The following is a 24,049-nucleotide window of genomic DNA, read 5'->3' on the forward strand; positions in this document are numbered from 1 at the left end:
AGTCGGCAGAGTGGGGCGTATCCTTTTCAGCGTGGCTCTGAAGGCCGGCTGGTGGTGGACCGGACAATCTGCCGCGCAAATAATTGGTACTGAAATTAACCCTGAATTACCCATAACAATCAGACCCCATTGAATTTGGTTTGCACGACTTGCGTGCTATTTGGTAATTGGAAATTGCGTTCGGAGAATTGCTTTCCTGCAGCGATGCCTCGTTCGACACCGTCGTAAAACTTACTGTTTGACACATCTAGAACAACGACCATCGTGCCTGGCATGGCATCACTGCGCGACTCCGTAACACGACAGCACTACGCAGCTCCGTAACACATCACTGCGCAGCTCCGTAACACATCACTGCGCAGCTCCGTAACACATCACTTTACAAATCCATGGGACATCATTGAGCAGCTCCATAACACTATAGCACCGCGCAGCTCCGTAACACGAGAGCACTGCGCAGCTCCGTGGCACATCACTGCGCAGCTCCATAACACACCACTTTACAAATTCATAGCACCACATTGAGCAGCTCCGTAACACTTTAGCACCGCGCAGCTCCGTAACACGAGAGCACTGCGCAGCTCCGTAACACAACACCACTGCGCAGCTCCGTAACATGACAGCACTGCGCAGCCTTGTCCCCGCCTCGCGTAACTGCTTCGCCGGCGCGGGCGGCCGCTCCCCTCCCCCGCGCCGCCCGGCGCCGGTGTCTCGCTGTCGTTTGCCTCCTTGACCAGCGCTGCCAGATGTCGCCGGCGCTCTGGTACTGGTACTCGGCTCTGCCGCGGGCGCTGGCCGCCAGCTTGCCGCTGGTGCCGGTCGGCCTGCTGGCCGACGCCCGCTGCCGGCCGCTGGCCGCGCCGGCGCTCGCCTTCGTGGCGCTCTACTCGCTGCTGCCTCACAAGGAGCTGCGCTTCATCATCTACGTGGTGCCGCTCCTCAATGTGGCGGCGGCACGCGCCTGCCACGGCATGTAAGTGTGGGCCCGGGGGCCGAGGGGATGAGTGACGGCCAGTGGGGGTCGAGGAGATTGAGGACGCGGCGTTGGTAGGGTTGATGGGTTGTGATGTTTCCTATTTACGACGAAGTCTCCAAAGAGAAAGAAAAATCGGCTAGCTTTGGCGTGCCCGGTCATATCTCCCTTGTATGGCTTATGATGTAGCCAGTGGTGTTGATGAATTTGAAGGGACATATCTGCCGAGTGGATCTGCTGAACAATGGTTGGACATTGTTTGAGACTATCAGCCTTGATCCACCCCCACAGCCCTTCATTCTTCAACCACATTGACGTATTGCAGTGCCAAAGAGTGTGGAATTGTTGAAATTTTATTGTGAAGTAATACTGTCATTGTATTGCCTGTCTGACGTCACTTTTTCACTCCGCAGCTGGGAGGGACGGCTCAAATCCACATGGAGAGCATACCTGGCCACGGCCATGTGTTGCCACCTGTTGGTCAACTGTGCGCTAACAGTTCTGCTGGCGGCCGTGGCGCGGCACAACTACCCAGGCGGCGCGGCTTTGGCTCGCCTGCACTATCTAGAGCCGGAGCCGGCTTGCGTACATCTGGACGTGTATGCGGCGCAGACGGGCGTCACGCGCTTCCTGCAGCACCGTCACGACTGGAGGTCAGTTGAGCGATGGGTGCGGAAGTGGAAGTGCATTACTGCAAACAGGTAGTTGGACGAATGTCGGTTGTCAGTTGAGCTTAGAGTTGCAATTGTGTTGCAGCGAGACCTGATGCATCCTCAGAAGTCAGCTGGTTAGAATTTGATGAGCAGCTTTGTCAGCATCTGTGCTAAATCTGAGTTTGTGTTGGTACGCATAGCTGGTCATTGCACATTACTCCCTCGACTGGAGTGTTCGATCGACGTGGAGTGGCGGAGTGATATGATGGATTAATGAAGTGGTGTATTGACATGAGGTGGTGGATAAGTGTAATGACGCCCTGATGTAGCACAAGCCTGCCCAATGTGCACGTTGTTGGTATTTTCGATTCCCTGCGTGCCCGAAGTCACGTTGAACTGGCTAGCGTGGAGAGGAAAGCACTGATTGCAGTCGGCATTCGCTTTCAGGTACAACAAAACGGAGAACTTGACGCCTGGTTCTCCGGAAATGCACTCTTTCACACATCTTCTGATCGAGGCCAAGAGCAAGCGGTCCACCAGCCTGAAGCCCTACCTAGACACGCACATGATTCTGGGTTCAGTGGACGTGTTCTCTCACATCCAGTTCAACTATGCCGTCTTTCCTCCGCTTCGGCTGCGGACGCGACCCGCCATCTTTATTCTTTACAATAAGAATCGAGAAAATGTGCAGTGGGCGTCAGACGAAGGCGACGTCTATGAAGATAAGGCGGCCGAACCTCCTGCTGCTTCCAGGGATCATTCGACGACGACCAAGGAAAATATTGACGATGAGTCAAAGGAAGAAGGTCTCGACACCACTGAAAAACGCTTCGCATTTCCCGATGATGATGATGACCGTTTCGGAGGAGAGACACGTGTTCAAGGCGACTCCAGAGCCGAGCAAGAGGACGGTGAAGAGGACTCGTATTTACCGCCGGGTGTGTTGCGCTAAATAACCCCATTGCACCAACTAATGCTTTCCACTTTGCCTTAATGAATGGGGTAAAATTCAACAATGCATGTTTGGGTGTCACAATGCACGGGTGCGTACCTCTCATTAATCCCTCGAGCCGCTGGAATCGCTTTCGAGCATTGCCAAACCGCGAAGGGCGGCTTTTTTATTTGTGACAGACTGCATGGTCAAGAAAGCTTTTCCACCCACTAGGGCTTGTGATAACCGACTAACACAACTTGGTTATGGGGGGGGGGGGGGGGGGGGGCGAAAGTGAACGCCCATGTTGTCAGCTTGATGAGCGTGGAACGGGACGAGGTTTTGTCCCATCTAGTCAGTGCCCTGTAACGCTCAGCAAAATAAATCGGGGCGTACTGTACAGCATTTTACTACAAGTCGAAACTTTCACAACAGCCCTGGTACTTGACGTCTTTGTGAGGGTCAGTCCGTGGGACTCCCCTGTACAGTATTTTGTAGTGCGCAAGCCGTCGCCAAATAAAGATGGTCCTCTCGTGATGCGTACCGAGTCCGTCCACACTGGCACCATTTACGCTATCAGGACGTTCCGCGCTACATCATGTGCATTTCGGTGAAGAAGCGTTAGCGAAGCGAAGCGAAATAAAAACTTTTGAAAGCATTTTCCATTTTGAAACCATCTTTGGCACCATTGCTCCAATGCTCAAGCAGGAATGGCTAGCTTTGTGACCGGTTATTGTGTCCCAAACCAAAACCGAACAATTGTCCAGCGCAACTGTCGTTTGTGTATTTGGCATCTATAACCACTGGTGCGCCCGCCTTCTCCACCTCGGCCACGCCATAGCCGCGTGCGTATTTCCCTATTAGGAGCGAGATCCTCGGTAAACGATGTCCATTCTGAGACGTTCTGGCGATCGGATTTTCGAGGTCGGTGTGGGTGACAGACCGGTCATGACAGCAGCCTGGTCATGGCAAGGTCAATGGGGGATTTGAAAACATTTCTGAAACAACGCGAATGTGACATACGTAAAACCGTGCACTCTGTGTATTGTGCTGGCCAGGAACAGACGACGGAAAAACGTCAGCCTCAGCCTTCGTTACGAAACCACCACGCAACACTTACACCTACTTGGTTCTGTATTTCAGCCCAGCTCTCATCGCCGTGTACACATGCATCGATATCACGTGCGCTCGCACCTCACCCAGCCACACTCCCCGCTTCCACCCCTCACTTCTTCTGCGGGTTAGGCCATCTTGTAGAAGAGCGTGTAGCAGACGGTGACGAGCGCGCCGGCGCACAGCGCGTACGTCAGCGAGGCCAGGATCCGGTCGGCCGGGCCGCCCTTCAGGTGTACGGGCACGCCGTCCTGGATCTGGAACTTGGCGTACTGCTGGCGCAGCTTGGCGTAGCCCGGGTGCACCTCACCCTTGGCGGCCCGCACCGTCGTGGAGGTGGTCAGGCGGCGCGCGGTCTGGAAGGCGATCTGCCGAGACAGCGGCGCAGGAGTCAGCTGTGTGTGTGTGTGTGTGTCACTGGGGCTCTACGACGCACCCTGCTGCTGAAGCTACGTGGCGTCGCCTACCTCTCACCCTAGCGGGAAGGACAGGCACCGCGGGGAATCGAACTCTGTACCTTCGGTTTCCCAGATGCACAGTGGTAACAAAGACGCGTTAACCACTACACTACCCAGAACCCCGGGAGGTCAGTTAGGACCGAACGTGGGGGGAGGTGGAGGGGAGCAAGGCACTCATGGAGGATACAAAATGCTGGCAAGCCACTTGACAAGCCACTTGATGTGGCCAGCCAGCTAGCCAAACCCTCACGAAAGGGAATGGGAGTGGAAAATAGGTCAGTTAGGAGGGCACTCAGCTTCCATGCGACACACCTGGGAGAGATTCCCAGGTAATGCTTCATCCTATGACTGTTGAAATGACCATTGCAGTCACTAGCACTCTGTAAAGGGAAGCAGGGTATGGGAAACAACGTCTTTTTAAACAAAATATAAAATGCAGAATGCAACAATACCAACTCCAAGGCACTGATAAATCAGCTATCACATGACAGCCAAGACATGACAAATACCTGGCAAAAATATGTATATATGGCCAGATCTGTAATACCCAATACCCAATGCACACACACACAATTCTGGATCAATGGCCAACAAATGCCTTGTACCAGCAAAGTTGAGTGGTGATATGATAATGTTGTTTTTTCTGATCACATTTATGTCCACCCTTTTATCATATTTATTCATGTCAGTCTGTCCTAATAACTCAGCTAGTTAGAAAGCCTCAGTCTTTATTTCCATTATCTCTAGTGCAATGGGTATGATTCACTCAGAGCACTCTCTATTTGCTTGTGACTGAAACAGCTGGTAGCCAGTGACAATGATCACATTCAGTTGTCAGGTGACATCCAAAGGGAAAACAGACTGCCAACAGTTGAGACATGTTAAACCTTCAGACCAAGTTTTACTGTTGACCCAGACTTTCACAACCAGGTGGTGGAGTCAGAGCTCACTCGACAAGCTCTGCCTAGTTTAGGTGCTGACTCAAGAAATTTACCCAATCAAAGGTTTGGGAATATACCTTTAAAACAGTTTCCACAAAGGAGTCTTATGGTATCTACTATCTTCTTTTATTTCAAATGTTTTGCATTATGTTTATGGCTCACAACATTTGGATACAATACAAACCTAACACTCCCATCTGATTCATCCACAAAAATCACAATATAGGTATGGATGGCTGTGAAACAGCTGAAGCATAGTTGCATGGGTATATTAGAAGCATGGACATTTCCTAAGCAGTCACATAACAATTGGTCATGTTTTTTGTAATATGTCATGCTACACAAACCTAATATGTATATGCATATATATATATATCTATATATGTTAACAAAAATAAAACAATAATATTCATGTCCAACCCACCCAAGATGCCACTAGGTGCACACACACATTCCATATTACCATTACAAAATAAACTAAACATTGTCCCAGAATGCAAATCACTGCTAAATGTATGTAAGCAAATGTGATTGACAAAAAGGTGAATTGGCATATTTAGTATACATTTTTATCAGTGTGTTAGTGATGGTTGTATGCTTAAGAAAAAACTTGAGAATACACTCATGAATAAAACAGAGGAATGCATGAATAATAGTAAAAATATAAAATAAGCCTTGGTAATAGAACAAGAATATGCAACACATATAACACTACCATCAAACAGCTCAGACAGCCATGGAAGATGTGCAACAAGGAATCCAAGTGACATCCAATATTGTGCCAAAATTCTGCCTGGTTCAGCCACAGATTGTTAAAGATGATATTGATGATAATGGCATAAAATCATACGCTAGAGAAGAAACCAACCCGATAAATGAACATTCCCTAAGACTACATAGACCCCTCCAAACCCAGCTTTCTGATGCCAGTTTAACCCTGGCCTTCCAGCCTGACAATAATAAGCATTCCCTGGTCATTTACCATAAGCTACTTCAATGTATCACATAGCCTAGGATGTGCCATAGCATACCAGCCTAAAAAATATATCCACTGCACAGGACATCCATCCATGAATGCACTGAACCACAAAAGTGGTTACCTAAACCCTATTCTTACATTCACAGAGCCAAGGCCAAGGCAACAAACTGTACTCTTGTGAAAAATGTTTTGGGATATTCTGGCCCACCCAAAATCACATTCATTGACACCTTTGCTTTCTGTGCTGGAATTGGCGCTGACTGCACATCCAACCCTAAGTGGATGGGTCATGAGGTAATTGCACTGAAATTGTTGCTGCTATATCAGACATGTTCAGACCTGTAGTCAGGTCATCACAGTAAACCAAAAATGATGGTGATCTTCAGTTTCATTTAAAAACATTTAAAAAAGTGGGGACGCTTTACAAGGCGACCACAGGTGGCGTAGAGCTTCACATCGCAGCTTGCCCTGGCCAATTAATAGGTACATCAATGAAGGAGACTGATCTGCGTCATATTCGACTCCACAGCAGTGAAATAGTTCTAAGGCGTCTACGTGTCTCACACTCACCCTTGGAACATTCATGACTCCTCCTCAATAGCTTGCTGTCGGTATCAAACCTCTTAGACCTTGGCAACTCAGTATTCACCCTTGCGATAAATGTCCAAGAACACGGGACAACGCGCCACAGGCGGCTGATGCGAGGAGAGGGCAAAGGTTGGGATCGACTCTTGTGCGCTAGTAATGTATAAAGAAAAATCTAGAGCTGAGCAATATTGCCTGAGTAATCCAAATCAAATCCGATAACTGGGTTCTACTTGTTTTATTAGATCCTATTCAAAGTGGAAATGAAATTAAAATACATATTTTCTAATATATGCTAAAAAAGTAGGATTGTAAATAAAAATGGGTGACGAAATAGCGAAATGACTGCGATGACCTTGTCCGAGGTCTTCTACTGACCCTACTCTACCCATATCCACCCCTATGAGATGTACGAAGATAAGGTAATCTTACCGAGAATAACCTGACCCTGCTCTCAACTCCGTTTTAGTATTGGGATTTTGTTTATATTGCGTTGGGTCATGGCGTGCACGACGGATATTTTGGAAGGCTCATGATTCTCGGGCCCAAGAAGCTGAGAATATTTAACCATGGAATGATATCAATGCAAGTGGTTCAGATGGTAAAACGTAAAAACAAACATTGCCGGGGACCCATTTACCGAAGCAGCCTGGGCCTGCGAATCCATCGCTTCACAATTTTTCTTTTTGAGATGGTTTGGCCAGGAATGTACTCACCTCACCTGATCTTATAACGAAATAATCCCGTCAGGTCCCGGATCCAACATTGGGATTTAGGCACGCTTCAGATTCTGACATGCCATTCATGTCTATTTTTCGTTTCCACTTGTTTCACGAGGCTGTCCATGCATTTTTGGTTACACTTTTCTTTGAACTTTCCATGGACAGGCTTGCTGGGAGTGGCCATGCCTGGCTCTGAATCTGGTAATGAGACCATGCAAACTAAATGAATACAAATGTTCTGTGTGTAAAGATGTAGAGAAAAGCCTGAAATGGTTCAACAACATACACTGGACATGGTTGTGCTACTTTGTTGTTTCCAAGAGGTGTGGGAAGCATCATCTTACAAGAGTAAAGATGGCCTTAAGCTTCAGTCTTCCTGCACATAACATGACAAAACAATATAATTTTAGGTTAAGGTCATTTTAAGTTAACCCTCAAGTTTGTTAAAAGTAGAAACAACTTGCATGATCACCACATGACACTGTGGTTTGCCATTACATAAGCTGGGCCCAGGTGTCAGTGCATCAGGAATCATTACACATCTTGTGCTGCAACCTTGACTGTTTTTATGCCAACAGGAAGCTTGAAGCAGTCATTAAAAAAATAAGGGTTGCATTCCACCCAACAATGGATGCAGCATCTTCCTGCTTTCTCTGCTTTGCTGTAGAGGTTGTTCCTGGAAGTTTTGTGAACATATGCAATGGCAAGTCCATATCTCAGTACACCCAGACAAGCCTTCCACTCAAGTTGTCTTCTATACTAGGCTTTGAGTTATCTCCAGAGGATACTGGAAAGATTATATGCTTATCTTGCTTGCATCAGGTCAATTCCTATGACCTTGCAGAGTACCAACTAAAGCAAACACAAGAAAACTTTGTGGAAGCACACAAGAGAAGAGCTCCTGTGCAGAAATCTGACAATGCTGATTCATGCCATAGATCTACAAGGCAAATGTAAGTCTGGGTTACACCAATACAACAACTGTTTTAACTTGTATATGTGTGGAATCTGGTGAGCTTGTATTCAACCAAATTGTCATATCTATATGCAAAGTATGGCCTGTCTTATAAAGATGTGCTTTACAGCTGCTGTGCACTTCTGCTTTACATTCAGGGACTAGGGTCTGATAATTTCAAAAGTACACTCAGTGTGCCAGTGATTTGTGATCCCTCCTTAATGGTTCTTTATTTTTTCAGCAGTGACAAGTCAAACAGCTGCCTTGCATGCCATAATCAGTTGTCATCCCAAGACAGTACAAATCTCTTCTGGGAGAGAACCCAATTCAGTTTATGTTCCTTCAGTGAGAAGCTGGCCAAAGTCCTGGCTGTGGTAAGTAACAATGCATCTTGAATGTTTCAGATTTGATATATAGTTGTAACTACCCATGTCATATTTAGCCCATATTTGCTGATGCAGGAAATATCTGAGCATAGAAGTGATTTGTTCTTGCAGGATTAGTAATGCAATTAATGTAACTCAAATTGCTATTTAGCAAATGCTGTAACTTGATGGTTAGATAAATCAACTTGGTTTGAGCATTTGGCATATTTTTTAACCCCATAATGGTGATGTTTCAGGCCACATTCTCCTGTCCAGCTTTTTCATGGTGTCACCCATTGACTATTACTACTCCAACTGAGTGGCCTTAGATGATTCATCATCATCATCAGGGCCCCTGCCCCACAGACCCTGGAGCCTGGCCAGCCGGGCAGCGACGGCGTCTGTCGGCACTGCATGGCGACGCTGAACCGGCTGGATGGCCTGGGGCTGCAGCTGGCTAGGCAGGCCCGCCGGCTGCGCGCCCGGTACTGGGCGGAGCGGTCGCCCGCCGCCGGCGGCCGCGGTACGTGGCCCGACTGGACGCGCGGTTTCCGCCCTCACACGGCCGGCTCCCGCCCTCACCCGCGTGGCTGCTGCCCTCGCGCGCGCGGCTGCCGCCCTCACACGCCCAGCTCTCACCCTCACACACCTGGCTTCCGCCCTCACACGGCCGGCCGCTGCCCTCACGCTCCTGGCTCCCTCCCTTAAACGCGTGGTTGCCGCCCTCATACACACGGCTTCCTCACACGCCCAGCTCCCGCCCTCACACGCCCAGCTCCCGCCCTTCACGCCCGGCTCCCTCCCTCACACCCGCAGCTCCCGCCCTTACACGTGCGGCTCCTGCCCTCACCCGCTCGGCTCCCGTCCTCGCGCGTGATCGCGCTCAACGTGTCGCCATGCGTATTTGCGCCCGATCTTCAGCCGAGGCCATGAACTCAGAGTATCATAAAGCATCAGTAATGAGAGTAGGGTTTTGCCATTTAGCATCGCGGAATACGGACGCTGAACTGATGCTGACAACGTAAGCGTCGGGGTATGTCGCATCGCCACTCCGGACGCCACCCCAGGCTGGAGTGTTGTGGTGGCTAGCAGCCTGCTAACAGGAGCGTCCTGACTAGCAGCGGGGGCGGGCGTCATTCGTCACCAGGTAGTCTGCGCTGACGGCGGCGTCCTCCGCTGGCAGATCCGCGTCCGACCTCCGCAGAGGGCGCCGCGGAGCCTCCGGACGAGCCTGTCGAAGGGGACGACCTGCTGCACTCGCTGGCCGCCTCCGGCGACGTGCTGCGCGCGCTCGGCCCCGGCGGTGACCTCGACCCGGCGGCCTCGCCCGGCGGAGACTCCGGCGCCCTGGGCTCAGCCGGCGGTGCCGCGGAGGCCCTGGACTCCTGCGGCGACACTGACCCGCTGGCCGATCCCTGCCCGCGCCTGGAGCCGCTGGATGGGCCGGGCGGGGCCGGCACGCTGGAGCGCGCCGCCCAGCAGTCGCCCTCCACGCAGTCGGACCGGGCCAGCTCGGTCGCCCGGGACGCGCTAGAGCCGCGCGGTGTGGACGGGGCGTGCGGCGGCTCACCGGCGGGGGCGAACGGTCTGCGCTCGTGCTCGGCCCTGGCAGATGACGATCCCATCGACTCGTCAGGCGCTGACGACCCTCTCCTGGATGACGCGTCCGGAGGGAACAGCGATGAGGATTTTGACGTTAATCAGCTGATGGCAGAGGTGAGGCATGCATTCCGTGCGTGTGTGGGCCATTCATTTTCTAGATTTTTCCTGTTTGACTCAGACTGTGATAAATGTGTTTGAAAAACGCGCGCTGCGGAAATGGATTTTTGGCGATTACGAAATCGTTTATGCCATGCTTCTATTCAAGTAACTCTTGTAACTCTTGTAACTAACTCTTATAACTAACTCAAGTAACTTCATGCTGATCCTTATGATTGAAGTGTTCGGAGTTGAAACCTTACCAAAAGGTACCTATTCGTGTGCCCCGTTTATATCTGGTCACACGGCGTAGTGAACTCCCACCTGGCTTTCAGTGGCGACTTAACCTTCCAGTTTCGGCACTTAATGACGTGGCACGTGACTGCTGTCTCGCCCTGACCAGGCGGTGTACAGCGAGCCGGACTCGCCGCCGGCCAGCAGCGGCCGCTCGCCGCCAGGCCCCGTGCGCACCATCTACGTGCAGCTGGAGGCGCGCGGCCCGGGTGACTCTGGCCACCGCGCTACCACCGCCACCGCCGCCGCCGCCGCCGCCCGACCCCAGCGCCGCCCAGCGGCAGAAGTGGTGGAGGTCAGTCAGGGCGCTCTGGCTCCGGACACTGTCTCACGCTTATGTGTGTCTCTGTGTGTGTGTGTCCCCCCCCCCCCTGTCTGGCCTGTCATCTCACTCTGACGTGTGTCCACTGCTCCCCGTCTGACCCGTCATTGTCTCTCTCTCTCTGGGGTGTATCCCCTGCTCCCCGCCTGACCCTATCGTATATCCCTGGCTCCTCACCTTCCCCCCTCCGCCGTCCGGGGCTGCCCGGCTGACGCCGCGTCCGCCGGTGCCGTCAGGTGGTCCGCCTGGGCCCTGCCGACCGGCTGGTGCCGCGCGTGCGGCCCTACCGCAAGCGGACCCGACCGGCCACCGACGCCGAGTCGCCGCCGGCCGCTGCCGAGCCGCCGCCGGCCAAACGAGGCCGCGGCCGCCCCCGAAAGACGGACCAGACCGTGGTGCGTCGCCACAGCACTCTGCACAGACGGGTGAGAACCCGGGCGGGGCCAGTTGTTACGCTCAGTGTGAGCGGGGAGGGGGAGGGGGCTGCGATTGACTGCTTACTCCGTGTGCAGGAGGTGGAAGACCGTGCGAGCAGAAAAGCCGTGTGGTCTGGCTGATCAGTGCACGCGTTACACGGAGGTTTTATGTTTTACCACGAGCGGACCTCTGCACCTACAGTTACGTTGGATGGGCCTGACCGCATCCTTCCTGATGACGCGTCACCTTGGCTCTGAGTGATCTGTGGTTGGTCCTGTTGAATGCCATGAGATGCGCACTGTGTTCGTAAACTTGCTCGCGGCTTCTTAATCAGGAAGTTGTGGCGACCAAATGAAGCATGCTGATCTTGAGCGGGTGGTGTCTGTTTCCCCAGCGGCAAGCACCGTACGTTCCGACATGTGTGATGACGCCCGCCCTGTTTTGCAAGGACTCGTATGATGACGGCCGCCCCGCTCCGTGAGGGCTCGTGTGATGACATCCGCCCCGTTCCGGGAGAGCTCATGTGATGACGTCCGTCCCGCTCTGGGAGGGCTCGTGTGACGACGTCCGCCCCGCTCCGGGAGAGCTCTGTGATGACGGCCGCCCTGCTCTGGGAGAGCTCGTATGATGACATCCGCCCCGCTCTGGGAGAGCTCGTGTGATGACATCCGCCCCGCTCCGGGAGAGCTCGTGTGATGGCGGCCGCCCCGCTCCGGGAGAGCTCGTGTGATGACGTCCGCCCTGCTCTGGGAGGGCTCGTGTGATGACGTCCGCCCCGCTCTGGGAGAGCTCGTGTGATGACATCCGCCCCGCTCCGGGAGAGCTCGTGTGATGACGGCCCCGCTCCACTCCTGGAGAGCTCGTGTGATGACGGCCCCGCTCTGGGAGAGCTCGTGTGATGACGGTCCCGCTCCGGAAGAGCTCGTGTGATGACGGCCCCGCTCCGCTCCAGCTGCGGTACGTGACGGCGAGCACGGCGTCATCCCGGCCGGCGGCGCCGGGCGCGCCGCTGGTGACCAGGCCTGACGGCGGCGGGACTGCACCGGAGCCGGCGCCGGACTCCGACGGGCAAGCCCAGGTGATCAGAGCACAGCGCTGCGGGTAGGGGGCGTCGGACTGTAGGCTTGAGTGTGGCGGGTTGGCTGGTGGCGAACTTGACGACATGCGGAACCGACTTTGGGGCGGTGTGATGCGCCATTTCCAACCATATTCTGGGAGCGTAAGGTACACTTGCAAGCCATAGAGGCTTTTGACATCATGTTTTTGACTGGAAGGTTTGCTCACGCTGGCCTTTACCGTGGACTTCTTGCTCGCTCACGACGTGACGGGCGTTAAACATTCTGTGACGGGCGCTTCACACTGCTCCGACTGGCACACCTGTCAGACAAGAAAGTCAGACGCCGCCAGTCTCTGGGCTGACGTCATCCCGGACAGGGCTGACGCATCCCCGACAGGCCGTGCTGTCTGAGTCCGCGATGCCGGTGCTGAGCGCCCTGTCCGGCCCCCAGCCGGCAGAGTCGGGGCAGGCGGCGGCGCGCGGGCCACACCGGAACGGACTGGCCTCGGACAGCGGCGAGAGCACGCACCGCCGCCGGCTGGCAGAGGCCATGCGCAGGGTACACAGCCGCCTAGCTGAGGTGAGGCCGCGCCGGACGTCCAGCGGTGCTGCCCGCGTCGGGGCAGCGGCGGCAGCACCGAACAGCAGACCGCCTCCATCGATGGGGGTCTGTCCTGTTGAATGCCGGTGTTGACTCTGTCCTCCGCTGCTTTGTTGGCCCTGCCCTGCACTATCCTGAGCGTGGAGCTGTTTCGAAGACCGTTTGGCTTTCCCGGGCTCCTTTGGCCGTCTCAGGAACCTCAGGTCTTTAGGGGTTGCGGATTCTGGCGCCGCCGGACGGGCGAGCGGTACTGCCACTGAATGTTTAGAGACATCCGAAATAGAGGCGCGATTTTGGACAGGCGCGCCCAGCCAATGATGGTCCCAAAGCAGTCGCGTACATTTAGCCGGCCTTAACCCATGGGGTTGAGGCAACCCCTGCGAAGACAATCTAGAGGTCCTGAATATCCCAGACTTCCATGGGTGTATGACTCTTCAATCATGGTGGTAGCACGTACGATTAGTATACGACAGCTACTAAAGTGTTCAATGTCTACCCTTTTCACGAGTTTTACTTAAACCAATCTAGTGTCTCCTGTTTGATTACGGCATGGCTTCTCGTAATGTGACAAGCAGTCTGAATCTTAATTTGTTTTTGTTGAACTGCATCTCATCGTTGGCGTGACCCCCAGAAGGAGCAGCAGCCGACGGAGAAGCGTCCAACGGCGGAGCGAGGCGCCACCGGCCTGCCCCAGCCCGAGGAGCGGGTCGCCGCGGGCGTGCCCCAGCCTGAGGAGCGGGCCGCCACCGGCCTACCCCAGCCGGAGGAGTGGTCTGCCTCGGGCCGCAGCCGGCGCATCAACGGCGTCTACATCTGCGAGGTGAGTTTGGCGGTCTCGCCGGCTTGGTGGCGGTCAGGATGCTGTCCACGTCCGCTACGGCGGCCGAAGCGTCGGCCTTCGGCGGCCACAGCCCCGGCCTGTCGGCTGGGCGACGCCTTGTCTACACCAGCGCGTCCGGCGCGTCTTGCTGCTGATTCGATGGCAGAAAACGCGGCCGTTAGCTGTGGTGGGCAGCATTGTTTTGGTGCATGGTATGGAACGAAGTTACGTGATGCTGGCGCACTCACGCCGATGCAGAGGACCAATGGGAGCGGCTGATTTCGTCTGACCGGCGGATGGCACACGGCATGCGTACATATGCGGACGAGTTACAGCAAACGTGCTTGTTAACGGCAGACGATGCGAAATCTAGTAACAGCCAGATCAAACACGGGAATGGAGTTTTAAATTGTCTTGTGATTTGGCCTGTTACGTAAAGATATTTGCGTCACATTCATCCACTGGTGATGCAGTATACTTGATCGCTAATGATTGTGTAACAAGGACAGCACCTCAATACGCGTAGTGAGCTATGCGAATTCATGAAAGAGCACTGCCAGCCCGGGGGCCTGGAGGCATCAGGAAAGCATATTGGACTAGAACAGTAGCCGACAAGGGCGAGGGGAACACGAAACACAACAAAGTTGACAAGGGGAATTCATGCCATCATACGTGTGGAGTGCTCTCATAGTATAAGATCAGCGGCCACCTACGTTGGAGATATAATCCCTGTTCCACCAGCACGTTCGTACCAGCAGGACACGTGCGTGCTAGTACATACATGTGATCGATTATCTTGGACAGTCAACATCAGGACGTATGCTCCGAGCTCGGGTAAGCCGAGCGCTACCAGGGCGAGGCTGTCTCAGGCCGAAGCCGACGCTTGGCTGCTGCCGACGGTGTCCCGGGAACGGCGGGCCTGGCGGCCGGGCCAGGAGCGGTCCGGCGTGTCGACGAGCTGGCGGTGGCAGCCTGCTGACGACATGTGCGGCCGGGGACAGCGACCGACGCGCCTCACTGGGAACGGGGCTTCTGCAGCTCTCCGGCGTCGCGTCTGGCTGACCTTACACTGGGATGTTCTCTGTTGTGCTGCGCTTGGAGCAGTGTCGCGCGTCTCCGATGTTTTCCGCTGAAGGATACAGTTCAAGTTCCGTGCATGGTACTGACCGCGGGCGCCGTCCTCAGGTGTGCGGTGACACGTATGCCATGCTCCGGGACCTGCTCAAGCACGAGAAGGAGCACAAGGAGGCCAAGTACCCCTGCCCGATGTGCAATAAGTCCTTCACTCTGCCGAAACTCGTACGCAAACATCAGAAGTTCCATAAGGTATCGGTCACTCACTGGAGGTTGCCAAAAAATTGGTGTAAAAGTCTGTTAATATATTTTAGTGCACGTGTGTGTGTACTAGGGTGCATTGATGATTAGACCTCGATTGTTTCGACTTAAATTTATTTTCCCGGGACGTGCGTCAAGTTTGCTTTTACGCCATGTTGTCTCCTGGTGATGTTCCTCCTGCTCCAGTTTTGTAGAAGTAGGCCTCAGAATATAAACAATGCACTCTTTGTCAACCATTAAGCGTTCGATGCCACTGTTGATGGCCGCCAGATAAACTATTGAGCGTAAGTTGCTTGGACCGGCTCCAGCCGTCAGTGGCCCACCTCTCTTGCTTGGACCGGCTCCAGCCGTCAGAGGCCCACCTCTGTTGTTTGGACCGGCTCCAAGCCGTCAGGGACCCACCTCTGTCGCTTGGACCGGCTCCAGCCGTCAGAGGCCCACCTCTGTTGTTTGGACCGGCTCCAAGCCGTCAGGGACCCACCTCTGTCGCTTGGACCGGCTCCAGCCGTCAGTGGCCTGCCTCTGTGGATGAGCGGCCGCGTCTGACCGGTCGTGCTTCCCACCCCTTGCCGCCAGGTGACCACCACCTACCAGTGTCAGCAGTGCGAGCTCAAGTTCCGCTCGCAGGCGCCGCTGCTCGAGCACATGCACGAGCACACGGGCGACGCGCACTTCTCGTGCGCCACGTGCGACCGGACGTTCACCAGCGGGCCGCGCTACCGGGCGCACGTGCGCTCGCACGCGCCGCGTCCGCCGGGGCTGGCGTGCTCGGTGTGCGGCCAGCAGCAGGCGAGCCGCGCGGCGCTGCAGCGCCACCAGCTGGGCCACGGCGAGCCGCGCCTGCCGTGCCCGCAGCCCGACTGCGGCCGCCTCTTCGACACCGAGAAGCGGCTCGCGCACCACCTGCTGCAGCACATGGGCGAGCGGCCCTGGCGCTGCTCCATCTGCCACAAGGAGCTCAAGACCAAGTACTCGCTGCGCGACCACGTGCGCTCGCACTCGGGCGAGCGGCCGTTCGCGTGCGAGCTGTGCGCGGCGCGCTTCGCGCTGCGCTCCAACCTCATCATGCACGTGCGCTACGTGCACCAGAACGACAGACGCTACGAGTGCCGCGTGTGCGGCAAGAGGTTCAAACGGCGCCGCCTGCTCACCTACCACGAGATGGTGCACGAGGGCCACCGGCCGCTGCGCTGTCCGCACTGCCCCCTGCAGATGGTGTACCCGGAGCACCTGAAGCAGCACCTGCGCACGCACTCCGGCGAGAAGCCGTACCGCTGCGACGTGTGCAGCAAGCACTTCAGCCGCGGCGACAACCTCAAGGCGCACATGTTCACGCACAGCAACAAGAAGCCGTTCGAGTGCCGCCAGTGCGGCCTCGGCTTCATGCGGAAGGTGGGTGGCGGGGGTCGGAGTCGGGAGGCGAGGCCGGGCCGAAGTCAGAGCTGGCAGTCGGCGTACCTCGGGGCCCGGCGGCCTCCTCCAGCCGCCTGCCTGTGCTCACGTGTGCGGTGTTTGGAGCGGACGCTTCTGTCCTCGGAGGGCGAGAGTGGGGACAGCGCCAGTGCTCGGCACGGAGTGTGCGTCACACCAGGCCCCGCTCCGCGTGCTCGGACTGGGATGATGGCCACCGGTCTGCCACATGCACTACAGTCCTCGCCTCGCGGGCATGCCAATGCCAGATTGAGCTTCAGTTTACCCTCCCGTCTGGCGCCGCTTTCTCCCCCAGTGTCCACCCGCCGCGTAACCCATGCACTCGCCGACAGATGTCTCTGGTGCAGCACATGGAGCAGATGAACCACGGCGAACATCCGGACGATTATGTCATCAACCGCACGCTGGTGACGACGGAGCCGGCGCAGCCCGACGAGGTGGTGCACACCTTCGAGCTGGTCGACTCCAAGGACGGACACGTGAGTGCGCCGCGCCGCGCCGGTGTCACGTGATGCACACAGGCTGCCAGGCGACTTGCGTTCAAAAGAAATGGGTGGGTCATTGCCATACTGGTCGTCACGGACGACATTTTTAACGGGTGACGATTTCCAATACAATACGATAAGGAAGCATTAATATGCGTGTCCTACGAACGTTAATGAGTGATGCTTGTGTAGCAAACGTAAAAAACATCGTTGCAACAAGCGTCAGTTATCGAGACCGTTCAGCCGGGAGCGCCGGGGACCACTGGTGACAGTTTGGGGACGCGCGCGGGCCACTCCGCGTCCGTGTGTGGGCGGCGTGTCTGACAACCGTGCCCCTCCGTCCGTAGGTGGTGATGCTGGTGAGGGGCGACACGCAGCAGGAGATGCTCATCGGGGACGGCCGGTTCGTCACCACCGACGGGCACCAGGTGAGGCCGACGCGGGAGGTCCGGCCTGCCGGCACGCGTCGCGCTGGGCCGGATGGCGCCTCTGCTGCCCACCAGCTCCGGCGGACCACCGCATGCTCCTCCCACAGAGCGGATCATACCGACTGCGGAAGAGTCTTCGGGAACGCGAGGGGCTTGCGGTGTCGTTCCTGGCGGGCGAGGTGCAACAGATCACTGACACCACCTGTCAGCCCGCAGACGGCGGGTTGCAGTACATCACTTACCCCCCCCCCCCCCCTCCTCTGTCCGCAGACGGAGGACGGCGGGGGGCCGGACGTGTCGTTCCTGACGAGCGAGGTGCAGTACATCACGCCGGACGGCCAGCAGCTGGACCTAATCATCGACGACCGGGGCGACGCGGATGGCGAGCCGCGGCTGGACCTGGTGATCGAGCAGGATGCCGAGCAGCTGGGGACGCCGGCCGTCAGCCCGCGCCAGGTCGGCCTCATCATCGAGCAGGCCGAGGCGGCCGGCGAGCGCGTGGCCCTGGTGCTGGAGGGCGGCGGCGCCATGCTGGAGGAGGACGGCTCGGTGCTGGAGGCGGGAGTCTCGCTACTGGACAGGGACGCGGACCGACCCGCCGCCATCTGCGACGCGTCAGCTGACTGATCGGCTGACCGGACGCACCAGGCGGTGCCGGGGAGGGCTGGGCCACGCGGGGGCGCCATCACTGGTGGTATGACCAGATCTAGGAACGCAATGCCTGTGCACGGATAGGCGGAATTTATATAATTTTATCGGAGGCAAGGGCGGCGCCACCGGGACGGGTGAGGAGGGGAGGAACACCGTGTATCAGCTTTAAATGCTGTTAATGAAATGCCGGGCTTACGATGTTGTATGGCAGACTTAAAACGCTTTCCGACCCATCCATTATCTGCCCACCCCCCTCCGTAACGATCCGGCTGCTTCACCGCCGTCCGGAGCGGCCGCAGTGGCAGTCGTGTTACCGTGGTTACCCACTGGTGTCGTCTGAGGTTCAGTTGGACGGAACAGTCCCCTGCGAAGGATCATGCGTGCAGTTACCGGCCGGTGTTCTATAGATCTCCGCGCGGGCGCCCTGGGCCGCTCCCCTGTACTGAGGCCGCTGGCGGCGGTCCGCTCCAGTGGGGTTCAGCGGGCGGCGGCACGCCGACGTCGGCAGGGCGGTACCGTTTCCCGTCAGCCGGCTGGCCGTGTTTCGGCCATCAATCACCAGCTCTCGAGCTTTTTGTGCATATCGATCTCCGTAGCGACCTCTGCGCCGGGCTGTCGTGCCGCATTCGCCAGTTCCGGGCTTACGTAATGTACTCGTCCCCGCCGCTGATGCACGGACGGAGGCGCTCGTGGCCGCCTGATCCCGGCTGTAATAAATCAGGCGGGGGCAAACCAGGGATCCGTCGATGTGAGTGTCTGTGCGACGGGTCCCCGCGGCGGCGGAAACTGGCTCCGCTGGAATTACGGCATGGCACGCTCGGGTCGCTGGCAAGGTGGCACTGTATCGTTGCGGTCACTGCCGCCCAGCCTCCGTGTTTTAAACGTACACATGTGATACTTCTTTATGCACACATTGGTAATCGTCTGGCGTGATCTGCTTGGTCCGTAGCTGGAAGGTGTGAAGGCCTTGTGTCGGTGGCATATGACTAGCGTTCACGGACGTGTGACGTTTTCCTGAGATACCGCGTACCGCCGGAAATACATGTCAATGCTACTGGTCCGCTTCCGGTGGCGCGGTCCGCAGCCACTGTGATGTTCCCGTTCCCATTAACTTGGAACGGTACGCACGCAGCTCTAAATTAGAGGCGTGCTTCTACTGACCGCAGCTTCCTCCTGCCTCGTCACCGAGAGCCAACGGCCGGCTGACGGGGCACCGTCCGTACGATTCAGCTTCGCGATGACTAAGCCAAGCCGTCGCCTGACGCCGCGTTGCCAATGAGATGAACCCGCCGATTTGTTTTTACCTGCAATATCCGCCCGCGAATCTCTGCAAGCAGGCAGGAGCCCGCAGGAAAACAATGTCATGCGTTTTTAAGGAGTTGGAACTCGTCACCATCAGCAGTGATCTTTTGTTCTGTTGGCTGCCGTCTCTGACGATATGAAAGCAGACTGATGTTATGCAGGTCTAGTGCTAAAATCGCGAACTTAACCCGCTGGCGTATTTCGATCACGTTAACATAGATACTGGCAGAAAGACAAGCGCAACTAAAACGTTTGGCCGAACAACACTGACTCAGCTCAGCTGCCTGAACTGAGATGACGCGTGCATTCCTGACAGCATCCTTGCAAGCCCGTAATCATTTGTGCAGCCTTTGCCGGGCTTTTTTGACGACTGTAGACCAACATCCCCAGCGCGCCCCAGGCCTGCCAAGACAATGCCTCATTCCGCCCGTCCACACAGACCGGACCTGTATCAGTCACATAACAATGATATAGCGTATATTTGCGATAACGTCGTTATGGGCGATGAACATGATGATGCAGCGTACATGGCACGGGCGCTGATCGGCGAACAAGAGGACGCGGCGCGCACTCACTCTCTCCCACTCTCTCCAAATCACAGTCGGGGGACGGAATGCGCTGGCGACAGACGCCGGCCGCTGCTAAATCAGCCGCGACCGCTTCAGGTAGTGCACCAGCACCTGGTAGATGAACTTGTACTGCGTCATCGTCTGCACCATGAGCATGCGCTGCTGCCGCAGGTGGTGCAGCAGCTTCGGCACGTCCACCTCCAGGTTGTGGTCGAGGCAGTGCAGCAGCACGTCGCACATGACGGTGACGCCGGTGCGACCGACGCCCGCCGAGCAGTGCACCAGCACAGGCGTGTTGCGACTGCCGCCGTGCGCCACGGCCATCTCGCTGGCGGCCGTCTGCCGCAGCGTCGCCAGCTCGTCCACAAACTGCACGAAGCCGGCCGCGTCCTCCGGGCAGGCCGTTGGTCGGCCCAGTCGGTGAACTGCAGGTGCCAGACGACGCGCGACTTGCGCGAGCCGCGCTCCGTCAGCAGCAGGCGCGAGGTGACGTAGGCGCGCGACGGCGTCGACATCTTGCGCGCCACGGTGAGTCGCCGCACTCGACGCTCGTGTCGTCCTGCTGCGGCCAGTACGGGAACGCCTTGTCCAGGGCCACGCGTGGCGTCCGTCAGCATGACCACCAGGTGCACGTTATTCTCCCAGACGGCCTGCCAGAAGTGCAGCACGGTCGTCGGCAGCGGGCCCTGCGCCGCGATGTAGAACCGCTGCTGGCTGCCCATGGTCACCTGCGGGAGGGGCGGAGGTCAGAGGTCAGGGTGGGGTTGGGTTAGCAGCGCAGCAGTCCCCACCACCGTCACAGGCCGACTGCAAGGCTACAGATTGCAGGCTGGCGCGCGCCCCAACGATACAATGGAAATGTTTGCCGAACTGAGCGCGGCAATTGCGACCTGCGTGAACATTCCTGTGATCACTACAGAGATCAGCGTACGCGCCCAGTTTGGTGGGCGGATAATTTTAGACGTTTGAATGGCACGGTGGTCGTTTGCTGGATCGGCCTCCGTGCACATTGATCAGGACACCACCCTCAACTGAAGGGGCCGCAAACATTTACCCCAAACAATCAAGATTCAAAGCTCTAGTAGCAAAAACAACCTTTACGAATCGTTTCTTGACCCCTCAGTTTGGACTTGAATAACTTCTTCAGCACATTTGTTTTTCGACAAACGTTATTTTTGTCTCCTCCCTTATATACAAACTGAACCTTCCGGTTGTTTTGGTTCCATTCGGGGCTTGGTGAAGACATTGCGGTCCACATGGCATCTTTTGCAAAGGCGGCCTTTAACACACCGCACAAACACGAGCGACCACCACTGCAGCCCACGGTCGCCGTGGGCCGCCGGCACACTCACGCTGATGTGGGAAGCGTTGATGTAGCCGGTGGGGTTTGTCTCTGGAGGGGCCGTGACTCGCACCCGTTGTCTTGTACGGCAGCACGTCCTGAACCTGCCGGACAGAGCGTTACGTCACGTCACGTCCGTCACACACACACCAGTCTCGGCGGCGGCGGCGGTGGGGACGACACGGATCCGGCTCAGACCGACCTGCGCCGCGCCACTCCGACGTCACAAACGGCGGTTTTCGGCGGCGGTCGGATCCCCCACCGAGCACGGAATATTCAGACTAGGGACTCTGACGTAAGCGTTCCCCGCGGGCTGCCATAACCGCCAGACAACACGGACCCTCGTCTCGCGCATGGCCGCGGCGGGTCCGGCACAACGACAGCAGCCCCGCCCATCTGCGCAGCTGCCGGCCGAGCCTACCGACGAGCGCGGCCGGTCAGGGCCGGCAGCCGACGCCGATCAGGCCACGAGGCCTCCGCCGTCGGGCGAGGGATAGAGCGACACCTGACACGGCCGCACGACATCAGCCCCGCACCGCAGTCCATCAGGTCAGACGCCAGCGACCATCTGTACGTGTTGCGTAACGGTCCGGCGCATCAACTGCAGCGGCCGCCCAGGAGAGCCGCGGTCCGTACAGTACCGACCGCGCCGCGCCGCGCCACGCCGGACCGGGGGCGACAGCGATGACCAAGGGGTGCCGTCGGCCACCGCCCACCGGCAGCGGGCGGACGCACACCACCTCACAGCCGTCCGTGGGGGGGGAGCGCCTCGCTCTCGCGGTCACAGCGTGGCACGCACCGCGCACGCCACCAGTCGGCTCTCAGCTCCGGCCTCATCCGTCGGTGGGGCTAGTCAGCCGGGCTTACAAGGGCGTGTCGAAGGTGATCATCACTGTGCGACCGTGGTGCTCAGAACCACAGCTGGGGTGGGGAGGACGAGGGCGGGAAGGGGCTGGCGGCTGCTCAATACCGCCCGGCGATGCTGGCTGACGGACGGCGACCGGTGTGAGGAGAAGACGCGTGCGTCACCTCATCCTCACTACCAGCGGGTAGCGAAGGTGGCGCGGCGGGGATGTAACTACTCCTATTCTCACCACCATCAGCGGGGTGACCAGGCACGGGGGTGGAGGACGCACCTGTTCTTGTTCTCGTTCTCGGGCCGGCGCGCAGTGGTGTACTCGGCCGAGTCGCGCTTCTTCACCACCGACTCGAACTCGCGGAAGAAGCCGGCGTTGCTGATGCGCGCCTCGATCGCCTGACACTGCAACGGACGGCGGCCGGTCAGCTGTCGCCGGCGGCAGCGCGCCACGGCCGCCCAGCCTCGCTGGGGTCGGCGACACAGCAGGCGGCGCGGGTCAGCGTCAGGTCACACATGCTCAGCGTTCAAGACAGAAGGCAGACAGCAAGGGCATGCAACAAGGTAAAATAATCAGCCACCAAACAACAGCGTGTGGAATTTGCTCACAAAATCAGGCTGTGGCGTTTGTTCACTTAAACCAGCTGCTCGCAGATGACTCGTGGAATACCACAAAAACCGCGTCGCGCGTACATCATTTACTGAACTAAATTCTTAACATGCATTTACCGCCGGCTGCAGGCGCGTTGCCGGCCTGAATCAGACAATGGTGTACCTCAAATGATGCCAAAACATAAGGCCAGTGTGCCTGATTCTCGCATCACGAGCCCCTTCCCGGGCTAGCGCCAGATACAAGCAGGCTCAGCGTCTCGACACGGAGCTCGCCGCGTCGGCCAGGGCGGAGCCGAGCCTGCGGCCGCGGACCACGGACGGCCCGGTCACGACCGGACCGGCGGGTAGGCCGCTGCACAATGTACGTGCCACCCAGATATGGATCACCGGAGCCGTGGCAGGCTGCTGTCGGACGCGCCTCCGGCAGGTCCGGTCCGGTCCGCTCGCCGGCGCGCTGCGCACGCCGGACCCCGCCCGTCCCGTCACCTCCGCAGCCCCACACACCGCTCCCGACAATTCTGCGGTGCCGCCCGCCGCTGTGGCGCGTCTCGAATCAGCCGCGACCTGCCACTGTGCGCAGCTGCAGTCCTGCCAGCCGCCGGCAGCCCGCCGACAGCCTGCCGACCGGCCAGCCGGCCGGCCGCCAGAAGGAAAGCTCGACGCCCGATGTCCCTGGATAAGCTGGCGGCAGCGGGAGCCAGCAATTTTCGGCGGCCGCATTTTCCAGTCGGCCGGCGCATCCAGCGCCGAACGGCCCTAGCGGCGACCCCAGCCGACCTGCCCTAACGGTCCGAGCGGCGGACGTGCAGCGAAGGGGGGTCGGAGGCGCCGGGCGCGGGTCCCCAAACGCCGGCCGGTGGGCCCGGCTGGTGACGGGGCGGCACGCTGCCAGGCCGAGCATAACGGGACGGCCGTGGAGCCGCTGACGCCGGCGCGATAGCAGATCCACCGAGCGGGGGCATCTGGGCAGCTGGCTGGCGCGAGGCCGGTCGCCATTATGCAGTCGGCGCGATGTGGAAACCGGCCGGTGGAAGCGCGGAGTCGCCGAGCGGCCATGCCTGCGCTGCGAGCGGCCACAGCGCAGCTCCGCCGACGACTGCCGCACGTCCACAGCTCTCGCTCGCAACCAGCGAGAACGCCTCTCAACACTCCAC

The 24,049-nt window shown here is 57.5% G+C and overlaps 5 protein-coding genes and 1 long non-coding RNA gene across 6 annotated transcripts; 4 read left to right on the forward strand and 2 right to left on the reverse strand.

Moving 5' to 3' along the window:
• Nucleotides 1-824: 824 nt before the first annotated feature.
• Nucleotides 825-2,826, forward strand: LOC119093714 (putative Dol-P-Man:Man(7)GlcNAc(2)-PP-Dol alpha-1,6-mannosyltransferase). Its single transcript, XM_037216719.1, has 3 exons — nucleotides 825-973; nucleotides 1,387-1,626; nucleotides 2,074-2,826. The coding sequence occupies exons 2-3, from the start codon at nucleotides 1,436-1,438 to the stop codon at nucleotides 2,576-2,578; spliced, it is 696 nt and encodes a 231-aa protein (XP_037072614.1). The 5' UTR covers nucleotides 825-973; nucleotides 1,387-1,435; the 3' UTR covers nucleotides 2,579-2,826.
• A 972-nt stretch (nucleotides 2,827-3,798) lies between these two features.
• On the reverse strand, nucleotides 3,799-6,770 carry LOC119094415 (cytochrome c oxidase subunit 7A1, mitochondrial-like). Its single transcript, XM_037217475.1, has 2 exons — nucleotides 6,619-6,770; nucleotides 3,799-4,038 (listed from the first exon to the last, which is right to left on the reverse strand). The coding sequence occupies exons 1-2, from the start codon at nucleotides 6,631-6,633 to the stop codon at nucleotides 3,799-3,801; spliced, it is 255 nt and encodes an 84-aa protein (XP_037073370.1). The 5' UTR covers nucleotides 6,634-6,770.
• A 1,471-nt stretch (nucleotides 6,771-8,241) lies between these two features.
• On the forward strand, nucleotides 8,242-9,104 carry LOC119093716 (uncharacterized). The gene is made up of 3 exons (XR_005093663.1): nucleotides 8,242-8,308; nucleotides 8,552-8,684; nucleotides 9,042-9,104. It is a non-coding gene; the product is annotated as an uncharacterized LOC119093716 (long non-coding RNA).
• Nucleotides 9,105-9,571: 467 nt separating this feature from the next.
• Nucleotides 9,572-12,371, forward strand: LOC119094416 (uncharacterized). The gene is made up of 5 exons (XM_037217476.1): nucleotides 9,572-9,575; nucleotides 10,012-10,391; nucleotides 10,777-10,893; nucleotides 11,226-11,314; nucleotides 12,359-12,371. The coding sequence occupies exons 1-5, from the start codon at nucleotides 9,572-9,574 to the stop codon at nucleotides 12,369-12,371; spliced, it is 603 nt and encodes a 200-aa protein (XP_037073371.1).
• A 1,454-nt stretch (nucleotides 12,372-13,825) lies between these two features.
• LOC119094417 (zinc finger protein 501) lies at nucleotides 13,826-19,199 on the forward strand. Its single transcript, XM_037217478.1, has 7 exons — nucleotides 13,826-13,884; nucleotides 15,070-15,210; nucleotides 15,796-16,008; nucleotides 16,075-16,611; nucleotides 16,983-17,129; nucleotides 17,483-17,563; nucleotides 17,834-19,199. Exons 2-7 carry the CDS (start codon nucleotides 15,091-15,093, stop codon nucleotides 18,188-18,190), a joined length of 1,455 nt encoding a protein of 484 aa, XP_037073373.1. The 5' UTR covers nucleotides 13,826-13,884; nucleotides 15,070-15,090; the 3' UTR covers nucleotides 18,191-19,199.
• Nucleotides 19,200-19,979: 780 nt separating this feature from the next.
• On the reverse strand, nucleotides 19,980-22,801 carry LOC119094418 (tyrosine-protein phosphatase non-receptor type 21-like). Its single transcript, XM_037217479.1, has 5 exons — nucleotides 22,748-22,801; nucleotides 22,564-22,688; nucleotides 21,438-21,531; nucleotides 20,684-20,813; nucleotides 19,980-20,510 (listed from the first exon to the last, which is right to left on the reverse strand). Exons 1-5 carry the CDS (start codon nucleotides 22,799-22,801, stop codon nucleotides 20,158-20,160), a joined length of 756 nt encoding a protein of 251 aa, XP_037073374.1. The 3' UTR covers nucleotides 19,980-20,157.
• Nucleotides 22,802-24,049: the final 1,248 nt, after the last annotated feature.

This window comes from Pollicipes pollicipes, unplaced genomic scaffold (genome assembly GCF_011947565.3).
Source record: "Pollicipes pollicipes isolate AB1234 unplaced genomic scaffold, Ppol_2.1 Scaffold_4002;HRSCAF=4701_pilon_pilon_pilon, whole genome shotgun sequence".
In the NCBI taxonomy this organism is placed as follows: Eukaryota; Metazoa; Arthropoda; class Thecostraca; order Pollicipedomorpha; family Pollicipedidae; genus Pollicipes; species Pollicipes pollicipes.

Excerpts from the sequence above, each read along its gene's own strand:
- LOC119094418 (XM_037217479.1), bottom strand. The coding sequence starts at position 22,801 with ATGTGTGACCTGACGCTGACCCGCGCCGCCTGCTGTGTCGCCGACCCC. Across the intron at positions 22,689-22,747 it reads GTGTCGCCGACCCCAGCGAG|TGTCAGGCGATCGAGGCGCG; the intron begins GCTGGGCGGCCG and ends CGTCCGTTGCAG. Across the intron at positions 20,814-21,437 it reads TCAACGCTTCCCACATCAGC|GTGACCATGGGCAGCCAGCA; the intron begins GTGAGTGTGCCG and ends CCCCTCCCGCAG.
- LOC119094417 (XM_037217478.1), top strand. The coding sequence starts at position 15,091 with ATGCTCCGGGACCTGCTCAAGCACGAGAAGGAGCACAAGGAGGCCAAG. Across the intron at positions 16,009-16,074 it reads CGGTGTGCGGCCAGCAGCAG|CCCGACTGCGGCCGCCTCTT; the intron begins GCGAGCCGCGCG and ends CCGTGCCCGCAG. Across the intron at positions 16,612-16,982 it reads GCCTCGGCTTCATGCGGAAG|ATGTCTCTGGTGCAGCACAT; the intron begins GTGGGTGGCGGG and ends ACTCGCCGACAG.
- LOC119094416 (XM_037217476.1), top strand. Across the intron at positions 10,392-10,776 it reads TTAATCAGCTGATGGCAGAG|GCGGTGTACAGCGAGCCGGA; the intron begins GTGAGGCATGCA and ends CGCCCTGACCAG. Across the intron at positions 10,894-11,225 it reads CGGGTGACTCTGGCCACCGC|GTGGTCCGCCTGGGCCCTGC; the intron begins GCTACCACCGCC and ends CGGTGCCGTCAG.
- LOC119093714 (XM_037216719.1), top strand. The coding sequence starts at position 1,436 with ATGTGTTGCCACCTGTTGGTCAACTGTGCGCTAACAGTTCTGCTGGCG. Across the intron at positions 1,627-2,073 it reads CAGCACCGTCACGACTGGAG|GTACAACAAAACGGAGAACT; the intron begins GTCAGTTGAGCG and ends ATTCGCTTTCAG.